The sequence below is a fragment of the Ambystoma mexicanum genome, chromosome 9, assembly GCF_040938575.1.
Source record: "Ambystoma mexicanum isolate Mex_15411 chromosome 9, UKY_AmexF1_1, whole genome shotgun sequence".
Taxonomy (NCBI): domain Eukaryota; kingdom Metazoa; phylum Chordata; class Amphibia; order Caudata; family Ambystomatidae; genus Ambystoma; species Ambystoma mexicanum.
The window spans coordinates 781721328-781735280 of NC_090931.1; the positions used below are offsets into that span (position 1 = coordinate 781721328).

General features: G+C 41.2%; 1 protein-coding gene across 9 annotated transcripts in view; it reads right to left on the reverse strand.

The window, feature by feature from the left end:
• Positions 1-4007: 4007 nt before the first annotated feature.
• HECW2 (HECT, C2 and WW domain containing E3 ubiquitin protein ligase 2) overlaps positions 4008-13953 on the reverse strand; it is a 1520428-nt gene continuing 1510482 nt past the window's right edge. For all 9 annotated transcript variants that reach the window (XM_069615717.1, XM_069615714.1, XM_069615715.1 and 6 more), the window contains one exon: positions 4008-6091. In XM_069615717.1, the coding sequence (XP_069471818.1) occupies positions 5980-6091 (112 nt within the window). In that variant the 3' untranslated portion in view covers positions 4008-5979. The remainder of the gene's footprint in view (positions 6092-13953) is intronic.

Genomic DNA, 13953 nt, shown 5'->3' on the forward strand with positions numbered 1-13953 from the left:
GCAGCCCCTTGCCACAAGACCCTTCTTGTGGGAGCATGCTCTCTTTTGTGGCATCCCGGTCTGCCTTCTCTCCAGCACTTCCTTCTCTGGACTCCTGGTTCCTCCAGGGAGGGCTCGGCATTAGTCTGAGTACTTCCTCACTTTTTATATACTGATCAAGTGCATATTGACTAGACTACTTACTTAGGTTCTCCGGTTTATTTGTTAGTACTGTGCACCTCTTCCTCATCTCAGTACTAAATGGGCCAGTCTCCCAGCGACTAATAGCGTTCATCATGGTCTTGTTTGGTATTAGAAAGGGGAACTCTATTTGGGTAACTGTTACTCTTCATTGTCCCAGTACTAAATGGGGCAGTTTCCCAGGAACTAATAGAGTTTCTCCTCATCTTGATATTATGAAGGGCAACTCTATTTTGGTAGTTGCTACTCTCTCTCGTCCCAGTACTTATTGTCCTGGAAGTGTAACAGAAACACATGGGAAGAGTGGGAATGGTACTGGCATTGGTTTGTGTGGAAGGCAGGCTAGGTTAAGGTGGGTTCTGGGGATACCATGTTCTCCTCAGGTCATCATTAATCCCATAGGGGTTTCCCTACCCATGAGATTCAGCCCCTGAGTACCACTATCAATGCGAAAATCGGGTAGCAGCTTCACCTCCCTGGCCTCATTGGAAGGGGTTCCCTCTAGGGGATTCATCAAACTGTCTAAATTGGAATGAAGGATGATGGATGTTTCCCCACATCCAACTTTAGTAGTGGTGTAATTGACTGGCTCTGTATTCACCTTGGTTTTACAGGAAGCACTCAGCACATTACAGTAAGGACGAGAGGAGAATCACTGAATGGGTTGCACATTTCACAGAGCTATACACCGACAAAACAAAGTCAAGGTGGTCACTATACACCGAGAAACAGTTTGACAGTTTTGTATATACCTTAAAAACAAAGCCAAGGTGGTCCCTCGACTGCCCTGTAGAAACCATTGAAGAATACATCAAAAAAGCAAATAGATCCAGAGCAGCAGGTCCGGATGGTCTAAATAACAACATGTTGAAAGACAATCTTCATTTATGGGCCAACATCCTGGTCAATTTATTTCAACAAATTCTGAGGACAAAGGTTTTGCCATTATAGTGGCAAACCTCGTTAATAGTCCCCATTTTTACAAAAGGGGACCGGTCCCTGCCTACAAACTATAGACCTATAGCTCTGTTAGATACACTAGGTAACATTTTTGCAAAGTTCATTTTAAGAGACTTAATGCATGGACACTTCTACAAAAATGCTGTGATCCTCAACAATCCGGCTTTGTGGCGGGAATGGGCACGAGTGTAAACCTACTATGCTTAAATGCTTTAAAACTTCAATGTCACACCATAAAACAGCAGGTGTTTTTTGCATTTGCAGATCTACACTCTGCTTTTGACTCGATATCGAGGGTCTTGCTCATGTCCAAACTAAGCAGAGACCAGTGCCTGTCAACATTATGTGATATCATTTACAGCTTTCACTCGAATACATCAATTTGCATTCGTCTCACTCTCAATGGCTTATTGTCTGCTTCTATACCCACGTCTTGTGGCCTTAATCAAGGATGTCTGTTAGCCTCGGCATTTGACGCAGTTTGCTCTGACACACCAAGAATTAATTGTGTAGCTATTAAAGGGTTAATGTACGGCGATGACTTAGTCTTAATATCAAAGACACCAATTGGGCTTCAAAAATTGTTGGCAACCTCTGATAACTATATCAATTAAAATGAACTAAAAGTAAACACAGCTAAATAGTTGTGTAAACACCAAATAAAAAAGGACGTAGTCCGAAGCATTGGACTATCAATAATGTCAGATTACTAGTTGTCCCAAACTACACCTACTTAGGTACGGTTTTTGAGGGAACACCTAATCAGCATGGAGCGTAAATTGAACTCGCCCATGTCTCAAACTAGGATTATATCATATCGCTATGGCAAATTATTTCTCACACTGGCGTTGTTATTTTGGAAAACCAAAGCAGTACCTTCACTATTGTATGGTTTAGAAACTGGAGTTCCTCTTGTCATCCAAACTTTGGATAGGTGGGAAGCAAAATTTTGGAGGCAGATTTTACATCTAACAATGTATCCCAGTATCCTGGCTGCGATATGAGCTGAGATTAAATTCTCTCAATGCAATCTATCATTGGAGACTGTGTGCTCTACTCCGAAAATATTTTATCTCCACTGATATGGAAGTCATGTTAAAAACCTTATTGGAGTATTTGTTTGTGAGCCAACACACTTTTGTACAAGTATGGTTAACAACAACTTATCAAATTCTTATACATGCTCATGTCACTATTGACCTAGTATTAAAGCCAGATAAGGCCAGACAAAAGATCTATCACATGGACTGATGATCGAGCTTTGTGTTTACAGTACAAACGTTCCTCTACCCAGAGGTTTTGTCCTAAATCACTGGGAATAATGGAAAGGTATTTGCCTGTAGAGCAATGAAGGAGCTTTACACAATCTATTTTGCGTTTTTGTTTTTATCTGTGGCCAACCAGAGACTTGCTATGCTCAAGTAAAATCTTACCCATAGCCCAAAACGATGGTCATTTCTGTAATAACCTTGATGCTTCCGAAACTGTTGAACATCTGATTACATTGTGTCCGGCCCTGAATGCCTTAAAACGGCGACACTTTATGAAACATTGCCGATATTTGGGGGTATTGGATGAACAGCAGTGTTGGTCTTATATTTTAGTTACCTCTCAAGTCCACATCCAAATTGCCACTGTGAACTTTTTGAAAGCTCTAAATCTTTTTTGATTTGTTCATCTGGTTTTTGTGTTTAAATAGTTTTTTTACTTTTTATATGAGATGAAAACTATTAGAAATGGTATTGTTTATCAGTTCATTTGTGTAAATAGGCATATTTTAATCTGTTATGTTAATTTTAGATAAGTAGAATGTTTTTTGTAAAGTTATTTTGTAAATTTAAAAGTTGATTAATTTTAGCTGATTCAATGAAAAAAAAAAGAATCACTGAATTGCTATTAAATTCCTCTTGGAGTGCAACACAAGTTTGATGTTAAATAAATGCATCTTCATGGAATCACAGACATAGACCATTGGTGTGAGCATCAATTTACACAAAGGGGAACCCTATTCTAGAGCTCACTAATATGAAAACAGCCTCTATCATAACAAATACTACTTATTATGTACCAGTAACAAAACATTTTTGAATTATATTATATGAAAATGGCTGCTGTTTACATAAAAATATATTTTTACTTACCTAAAAATATTGCCACTGGAAATTAGAATGATGGGCCAAATTCACAAAGAGGTTACACCAGAGTAGCCGACTTAAACCCAGAGGGGGCTATGTTAGTCACAAAAGAAGTTACATTGAATAATTTTGACTTACACCTGACTTACTGAGAGTTAGGGCCTCATTACAGTTTAGTCAGTGCCGGAAAAGTGTTGGTAAAACTGCCAGTAATTCCAGGACCAGCACTTTTACCGCACCAGCAAAACACAAGTTTGCTAGTGGGGGCACTGATTTACCTCCAGCCAACAGCTAGAGGTAAATCAGGCTGCCACTGGCAAATGAATGCCAGTGCAGGAATTACAGCAATCCTCTCTCTATTGAATGGGGATTTCCTGCCATTGCGGACACCTCGAAAATCCCAGTAATACCGGGTTATCAATCAGGCGCCGGTAATGGGAGGGCAGTTTCCCGGTATTGATACCTGGGTCCTTGTAATAACCCTCTAAATCATTTGTAATTGAGTTACTCAGTGTAGCTTCTTTAGTGAGTAGCAGCTCCCTCTTCAGGAGTAAGTCAGCTGTAAGTCTGTTAGTCTATGTAACTGGGAATTATTTTTGGACATACATGAGTAATGCAGATGGCAAGAAACCAACCCGCTGCCCAATCTCAAAACCTTTATCCACACCAAATGATTCTTCGAAGCAAAAGAAATTGAACACATACAAAAAATAAGGCGAAAGCACAGTGAAATGAATAAATAAGCTATTTATTTTCATTCTGTTATTAATGAGTGGTATCGCTTGTGCACCGCTGCCACCCCTGCTTCTGCTAACATGGCCGAGCATCGTCATAAAAACATATGTAAAAAACAACAAGAACCAGACGATGAACAAAAATTCCTCCATAACAGGTTATGTGTTTTAAAATAAAATGATGGGCACATGTCTTTCACGAGTGAGTTCGTGTACCAGAAATATCAAAGGCCGGACAACTTATTTTAAATTCTGAGGAACGTTTTATGAAAACGCCAATATCAGGGTTTCTTTGTACTGATTGGACAAAGTATTCCTCTTCCCGTTTCACATTTCTAAGAATATGAGTTAAAAAGATGCACAAATTCTACATATGAACCAATTGATAAAGTCTCTTTTCAACAAAGGTCGGCTTTGTGGGAATAATGCATCAGTGCTGTTGAGCCCTCTGTACTTTGCTCAAAACTGCTTAATTCTGCACCGAGTCTTAAGGCCGTAGAAAAGTTCTTTGTTGGCAAATATCCTTTAATATGAAAACTGATCCCCCCTCTAAAATGAAGACTCTGTAAGATGTCAGGGTACATTTCTATTGATGAAAAGCAAAAGAGGTGTCCTTCACTCAACGGCCCCTCCTTAGACATATCAAGTGTGTCGGAAATAAGCAATGCTATCTAATGATGCGTAAAAAATGTGCAAGGGAAAATATGAAAACACCTGCAATCATATTACAATTGTATTCAAACACATCCATTTCAGGGCACTTTGATGAAAAACAAGCTAGTCTAATGCACTTAAAAAACACGTTTCAGATGAGAGTGTCACATGACGTTGAACATTACAAAGGTGACTTGGGGGTTGGGTCTGGGTAGCCCCATGGTCTGGGCAAGTTGATGAATCTTCTGCTCCTAAGCTGCTTCCTATGTCTTTTTGTGAGAGTGACACTGGTACTGTGAGGCCCTATCACCACACCATTCCAACTTTGGTACATTCAGTGCAAAATACTTCTTATGAGAGATTTACCCTTATAAAAATAAAAGGCATTTTATTTCTTGAGAGTGCTTAAAGAATAACGACCATCACGATGTCTGGCTGATTGAACACGAAAAGTGTAAGAAAAGGATGACTTAGTAGGCTAGGCTCCAGTTTACAGAAACTGAAAACTGTAAACTTATAAAAAAATAATCAAAAATTGTTGTGTACAACTTCGTTCCTGATATGCTGAGATAAAATGCTATTATCTGTTTAAACTTTGTTCATGCATTAAAAGTATAAAACCGGACACTAGTATCGGTTCACTTTAACGTGTCTCTTGCCATTCACTCATACCACTTGCATATATATGCATTGCCACGAACTTCCTTATTGCAGGCCATTGTTATGACATAATTTCCGGTTTACTGCTACTGATCCAATTCCACTAAATAAAGCTGAACTCTAACCAAGCAGGCACTAGTATCCTTAGTAATAGCAAGTCATGGATTTTCAGTCATAAACGTGTGTGGCCTTAAAACAATGTTCTGTTAATTTCTGTAATATGGATGCCTGTTTGGCTTTAAATAATCTCATGGTAGGGGACGGAGTGACTTTGTACTTTGGCCTGAAATGTTTCAAGACCATTGGTAAAATCCAGTTTGTTTCTTTCCTTCCACTTTCCACTGGTAGTTGTAATGTTCAAAGTTTGGTCACATCTTGTCTCTGTAACAAATGTAAAAGGTTTGGCAGTCAGGAAGAACTGTGGATTGAAAGACTGTCGGTTTTCCCTTCTTGAAGGGCAAGTTCTACTGAACAGTGCTATGTGTCTTTCAGAATCCATTTGTGCCCTTGTAGCCACCGTAGTGTGGTGCGTTTATGGCATCTGAGTTTAAGCAGACCTCTTCAATGGTTTGCGTCCTGAAAACAGATAATCAGCCATCTTGAAGTGAACAGACTCGCATCAGTCAATCGCGATCTGGGCACTGAGGTTTTTCAAACTACTCAAGTCCAAACGTACTTGTCTCTTCAACTGCTGTCAACAGTTTCTCATACAGCATTGAGAACGATGGGTAGGGAGGAAGGTCCAGGCGATTGAAACACGTATGAGCCCTAACAAGAAGCAAGAAAGAATAGTCATTGGTTGTTATGAACGACTTAAGCAGAAACAACTCATGTAAAGAGGTGATATACAGCTAGAATTGTATACTGTACATTATGAAGAATGGAGGTAACTTAACATCTTTTTTTTTTAAAACACCACTGGCTAACAGACTGTAAATATCCAATTTTACCTATGAAAGCAAATGCAGTATTTGAGTAAATTAGAACACCAAGCACCTCCTCCTGTCAGTACGAAATGTTGTATTTTTGATACATATCATGATAAAACAAGCAATCAGCAAGACAGACTACATATCAAAGTAAAACCTGAATGGAGAATTGAAACATTGTGCTCCAGGAACCTTCAGGGAAAATACATAAACGTACACATTAGTTCAAATGCCATTTTAATACCAAAATATAAACATACTTATTAGCTTTCTAGCTATGAAAGTGTATACTATACAGTTTAACAAATGTGTGCCATTCAGCATTGACCCTTTGTATTTGTTTTGTGGTTTTTCACTTGCGCTTAGGTGTATCAATACATTTTCATTCAATTGTGATGGCCCTAGGGTGAGCCTAGGGGTCAGTTCTTACCACATGCTCCATGACAAAAGCACCCAGAGGAGGGGAGGTTCACAGGTGATTCCCCAGGGTCCCTGGACCATCACTAGCCTCAGACTGAAGACTCCCAAGAATTTTAAGGACACCTGATCTGCTAGGATTAGAGTGACTGTGACACAGAGGTGATCTTCCGAAAATCACTTTGTCTAGCAGACATTGGAGGGATAGGTCAGAGGGTAACTCACCCAGGAATAAAATAAGTAGGACACAGGGTTGCCACCTCTTGTTTTGGAGCCCTCAACATATTGCCCCTGCCACCCTGAAAGAATTAAGGGACAACTTAGGACTTCCTTATATAGAATGTCAACCAAGCAGTAGCCAATGTTGGGGTAGATGTTTTATATCCCAACTCAGGAAAGAGGTTCACACTACATAAATTGTACTAGGCCATGATGCGGCTGGGTTAGATGCAATGTTGCAACTAAATATACGTTCAATGCAGTTAGAAGAATTAAAATGAGTGTTACTTTGTGTTTTAGTTGGATACATTTTAGAGTTACAGTAGGCAGTAACATGAGTAGCAGTAGCAGGGATACAATGTATTGTGCAATGTACAATTTGTAGCACTGAGAAGTATGTACTGGGGAGATTTATGCATGTGAGAGAGGAATTAATTGAAGGGTAAACTAACATGTGGGAATTCAACAATGGTTTAGATTTCAGACACATCTAGGTCATTGGGAAATATGGAGTTCATTGTGGGACCATGGAGACATCGCAGAATGGCGGTTTTAACTACTTGGAAGTCTTAGTAGAATGCAGAGCCCCTGGATTTGCTGGGATGTTTTTTTGCTTGGCATCGAGAGCTGGATGACCTAGGTCACGGAAGGGGGTAGGAAGCGAACTGCATATAGGCAGTTGTGATAACATCGCAAAGGGCTGAAGGCGAGAACAGAATAGAAAGCCATTTGTTCGATTATTATGACCGGCTTGGGTTCTTAGATGCAAAGTGTAATATTCCTGGGAGCACGAAGGCTTGTTAGATGGAGGGTTAAATTGAGAGCTCATGGTTTATAAGATTTCAGGGAAATAAGTAGAATGTATGCCAACGGCTGTATAACTTGAAATGCCAGTTGCAAAGTGGTTTACGTGAAAGAATGCAGAGAAAATTATATGGACGCTTGGAGCATCTGGGAGGAAAAGGATTTTTACTGCTGCTTCAAAGGCGTGCTTATTTATTTCTCTCCCTCCCCATGCCTTAAAGTGATTATGGAAAGCCTTGTACAATCACCATTTGGGTTAATGGGTTTTTGTCAGATGGTCTGAATAATAAACAGAGTTATTCATGAATGATACATGTATTGTGTGGAGTACATCATAACAGACTATGAAAGAAGATCACATGTCAAAGGGTTTTAGAGCTAGGGGGAATTAAATTACATTGTATTAGAGTGAGCCAATGGAGGGTTGGGGGACGACTTTGTAACAAGATGTGTGTGATTAAGTAAATTGTCTAACTGGGTATATAAACTGTAACTTTGTTGACATTCGGATCAAATCGAGTTTATTTTCAGCTCTAATGAACGGACTAGCCCTTCCCGATCATTAGCATGCGATAAAATTACTTTCCAAGATAGTGCTTGGTGGAGCGGTGAAAAAGACAGAAGATAAAGAAGCAGGAGGGGAGATTACAAGACAATAAAGGGAACGAGTTAGAGGGTGGAGAAGGTGCAGCGATCTGATCAGGTAGAGGTGGAGAGGAGGAGGAATTAGAGGAGCAGAGGAGTGGAGAGGAAGTGACAGAGAAAACCAGGTAGAGGAGGAGGATGCAGAGGAGAAGATGATTGGAGGGTAATTGGTGAAAAGAATATGAGTTTGAGAAGGAGAGTGTGAGGCGATAGAGCTGCAGGAGAATACAACGGTGAAGAAAGAAAGTGGTAGAGAGGAGAAAGAATAAGTAAAGGAGCAACCACAAGGGGAGTGAGAAAGGCTACACTAGTAAATGATGAATCATCAAAAAGGAAAGGAGAAGAGAATGGCAGATGGAGGAGGGTAGGAGGGAGATAATCAGCAGAGAGGAGGAATGGAGGAGTGATAAGAAAGAGGGAGGTAATAAGAGAGAGGTTGGCTTGAGGTTAAATCCTGAAGAAGGCTTGGTGATGGAGGATAAGGCAAAAAAGTCTCCGACAACCGGAGAGGGTGTTTAACCCAACAATCCCTTGGCCTAACACAATCCTGCAAATCATCTTAAAGGCCCAGCAGCAGTGATGCCAAATGCATCTAGGACGAGAAGGAGACAAGTGACACAGTGACAAGAAAGATATGTCAGCTAAGAAAGAAGTATGGGGCACTTAAAATCCAAAGAACTCTTGTTTGGCTGACCCCTTGTTTCCTGGCAGGAAGATGAAACCTAAGGAAGAGAATGAAGGACTAAGGATTATGGTCCTAAACAAAAGTTTGATCTATTTTTCTGTTGGATCCTCACCCACTTACCTCATTCAAACCTGACCCCTTAGTTTTCTGTTGTTAAACTAAAGACCCCTGAAATGTAGGATCTGGATATGAGGCATCTGTTGTACCACTTCCACTGGGCCTTTAATCATATGGTGGAGAATGACACTTCAGAAAGATTAAAAGCAGCCTATATAGAGAAAGGGACAATGACAGGCTTTCTACCATCATCCCTTAATTAAGGGCATAAAGGCAAACCCAGATCCTCTTCATCACCCGACAAAGGTAGAGTGAAAGAGAGGATGTCCTTGGACAGCACAAATGGGGGATTCAACCCCACCGATATTTGGCAAATGAGGAAAACAGAGCAGATGTGCAAGAACCCCTTGTCTCTATTTTGGCTCAGAACTTAGGGGCAAGGAGCCAGTAGGGGCCGTCAACAAGTGAAATACCCAGGATGTGTCAATTCACTTTCTGTCTGAGAGTTGCAGTGCACACAAGACATAAGCGTCATAGACCTAATGACAACCAGGTTGGAAATAAACTGATAGCTAAATGCCCCAGACTAGTTCTAAATGACAAGTATTGCAGACTCCCGATATAGACTTGAAAATGATTAATATCATATCCAAATGTCAGAAGAACCATCAAGCTTGTCAATGCAAACTGGTGTATCTTTCAGATCCAATAACGGCAATGATGGATTGGGTAATGTAGCACAGGGCTTTAAGTTCCAATTGACACCCTAATTCTGGGTGTGCTTTGGCCCACAGGGCAGTTATTAATTCATCTATTAAAAAGAGTGTTCTATTCAAAGTTTTTTTCATCCAAGGGCTAGACAGGAACCACTTGTTGGGCTGATTTCACAATGTAAACTAGATGCAGGGAGGGGGGATGCACCCTGGACAGGCAAGAAGACAAAAGGACAGATGTTTCACTCAAGAGGCAATGGTGGTCATAACTGCAGCTGGAGAGGCAGTATGAGACAGATCACCATTATCTCAGGTGTGGACCTTTGTGACACCAGATTTTCATAAACAATTATAAGTGTCTCTCAGGGGATGCCTTGGCCCTCCAAATTATTAGACGTTTCCGTCTAGGCTTGTCTCTGTCTCCAGACGCTGGAACCTCCTCCCCATCAACGGCAGACTCCCCTGTACCCACACTTCTGCAATTCAGGAATGAGCTTAAGAACTTCCTATACAAGGATGTGCTGTGCTCTACCTAATCTGGACCCCTTATGAAGGCTCCTTCCCCTTGCCCAATCCCCATGGCCAGTGCAAGCGTTCACCCCTCAGTATAGACCCCTGCTATTTTTCTCAGCTCCTTCTGCCCACTGCTACTGTACCCTCTTTTATGTTAACCACCTGGTTGCTCTTACTTTTACCTGGCCCTAGCCCACTGATGCGTGCATCACTGGAGTGTTACCTTCATCACCCTGTTCCTGCTCCTATCCCTAACAGCCCCTTTTTGTAGTTTCCCCTATTACTCTGTGAAGTGCTCCATTGCTTTCCCAATAATACCACAATGATAAGTTATGGAACATCCATGTGAAACCCACACATTGGTCCATTGTCCACTTGAAGAAATGGTAAGCCTTGATGAAGAAGGGAAGGAGCTTGAAAGAAATGGTGCAATTGTACCATTGATTGTACAGTTCCTCTGGTGAGGTTGCACATGCGGATTTGAAAGTCTTCCTTTTGAACTTCGATTCACACAGTTAATTTACCAAGCTTGTAATGCCAGCAGCAGTCGCTCTACAGGAAAACGATGAGGGTATGATCATCTATTTCAAAGGCATGCTCTCTTAATGTGGCATCTCTCAAGGCTGGCAAAACTGTGGTTGCTCTTTGGTAGCAAGCAGCTCCACAATTTATTAGATCTACTGCTAAGGCAGCTATGCCCATTCTTCAGAACATATATAAAATCTGTGTGCACCTCACATACAACTCAACTAAGACTATGATCTTCACCATAGAACACAGAGGGGTGTATTATTGTTCCAGCCTCCAGATGGGTTTCCCCTCTGTTCCTTTTCTCCTCTTAAAGTACTGAATGTTGCCATCTGCACCTTATACAAACTCCCACAATCCCTGTCCACCTTCACACACCGTTTCTATGAGGGGTGGTTCTCCTTTCAGAATCAACTGCTTTTCAAATTCTTTCTTCTAGTCTCTAAATCTATATATTGGCTAGCCTCCACAGCTGGCTGGCTCCTGCTTTTTTACCCTTTGCTCATTCAAACCTGAGCTTTTTTAAACCTATCTATTAACGTCCACCATGCATTCCCTCCCAGTTCTGCAAATATTCACCCTCTGGGCTCCCCACCTCTGTATTGCCTTACTTCCTGAACCCAAGTCTACCCCCACAGTAACAGGGTTCAATCTGTCCTAAAAATGCACCTCCAATCTACTGAAGAAGCGCATGAGACGTTCATGTTCATCCTTTCTCCTCCTTGAGTGTAATCCAATCCTCAACTTCAGCAATGTGTTTATATTGTATTTTTTAACTGTGTACTCTATGTATGTACTCTATGTCTGTTTGCACCATGTCATGTAATGTTCCCATTAATTCCCCTCTGCCAGCAGATTCATGCATCTTTCATATTTCATTCATCAACTATTGTAAAGCACCCAGCAATTAAACTGTCCTGTCCACCTTAGGAACATTTGTTCAGTGATTCTATTTGAAGAACAATGGGGCTCATTAGAAGTTTGCCGGTATCCTGGCAGTACATCCACCAGGATACCAGCAAACAGAAATATGGATACCGGCACTTGGTCCGGTGGTGTTACTGCCGGATTACGAGAGCTATTGTTGGATGTAAATCCCCATTCCATTGAGTTCCAATGGACTCCATGGGGGATTTTGCCGGTAATACCAGTGATTTTTGCCAGTAACGTGTCAAACTTACCTCCAGCTCTCAGCTGGAGATAATTCAGGCACTTTACCAGTCAACTTGTAGTTGGTCTGTGCGGAAACATGCCGGAATATGTTAATACCGGAACGTTAATTTCCGCACCGGCCAACTTATAATGCGGCCCAATGTCTCCAAAATAAATGAAAATAAAAATGTTCACCCTACCAGCTAACCAGAAGCCTAAGAACCCAATGACTATGTGCAATTCATTGCCACCCATTCATGTTGGGCTGTTGTTGTGAGGAAGGAAGGAGGCAAACCTTGTGTAGGGAAAAGCCCCTAGCACCCAGTGTGCAGCCCACCTCACATGAAGGCCTGCCAGACGCCCAAGCGCTGGCACCTATATCCGTGCTGTCGCACATTTCTGTTGGGCTGTTGTCGTGAGGAAGGAATAAGCCCTGGGAGCTGGTATGCAGCCTGCTTGGAAAGTCATTTGCAACATTTCTACCAAAATTAAGGTGGTGAATTCATGTAGATATTGGGGCTCATGTGCCTTGAGGAGTATTATTTCCACCATACAAATGCAACAGCATTTACGCCAACATGACGTGTTCATGCTGGCATAAATGCTGTGGATTCCTATGGAATACGCCTGATTTTTACACCAGCATAAAGCAGATGGGGTTCATAGGAATCCATTATAAATGCTGCCTGCCACATAAATGGCAGGCAACGTTTAGCCAATTTGCACTGTGGAGTGCAAAGGGGAGGCATAAAGACCATTTCGCCTCCACTTTACACCACCCTTTTCCCAACGCACACATGATGAAAATGACGCAGAGAGGACCTGTTTGCACCTAAATGAAAACATAACAGGTCCCCTCTAGAGTGCATTTCGAACAACTAGAAGAAAAGTGCAAATATTGTAGGCTATCTAGCTATGGATTCGAGGGATGAAGTAACCTGGGACTGGAGATACATTCGAGAGTGGTGGTAACCTGGGACTACTGGTGGATTCAGGAGTAGGGATAAGAGCAATAGTATAATATTCCAAAACTGGATAACCTGGCTCTAGCATTCAGAAAATTATTAGGCACTCCGCTTCGCTTAAAGAATAAGAGCCAGCATATGGCCTTTGTGTGACATGGCCCCTGCAGTTTGGACATGATGGTAGCTTTTGCTATAGATTTTTCAAACTGAATGAGAGCCATTTAAATAGTTTCCTCTGAGGAAAAGGGATCATGGCTGCTGTTTTGATTTAATAATATCCTGTAAAGGCGTTCCTGTGACATTGCGGCTGAAGCGTACTTGTGGTGGTGGTGGCTTTCACTGTTGCATGTTTGAATTGAATGTTAGCCATTTAAAGAGATTACATCAACAACTTGTTTACTTCAGTAGCTTCCATTTTGGAGACAAGGTCCTAAGAAGAATTTAAGACCTGTAGTAGTACTGATGGTAAAACATGTAAGTAAACTACTTCTGTTTCTCTTTTACCTTTACAGGGCATTCATTACATGTTGTTAAAAAATAGGGACAGTCTTACAATGTAATCTAATAACCTCATGTCAAATATGTTTTAACTGGTATTTTTCCATACAACAATTTCTGCCTACTGGAAAGTATGAGTAATCCTACATTAGCCACACTGCCTTCTCATCTAATCAGTCACGCCACAGTCTGAATTGCATGTGCTGGAGCTCTATACAGGGAAATACTAGACGTTGAAAAAGTTCCTTCCAACAGGAAAAGGCTGAGTCAGAATCAGCCCTTAAGCTAGCTCACACGCAAAAATGTTGCGCAGAAACATATACTTACATCCGATTCAAATACATACACTGAGAAAGCACCTTTTTTTTACTCAGTAACAGGGCGTTATACATATGTTTGCGTAAATTATCATCTAGATGTGATTATACTTAGCTGCATCTCGCTTCTTCTCTCTGTTATCTAATCACCAGCTTACTTGTCTTACCTTTTCCACCAATCTGCCTGA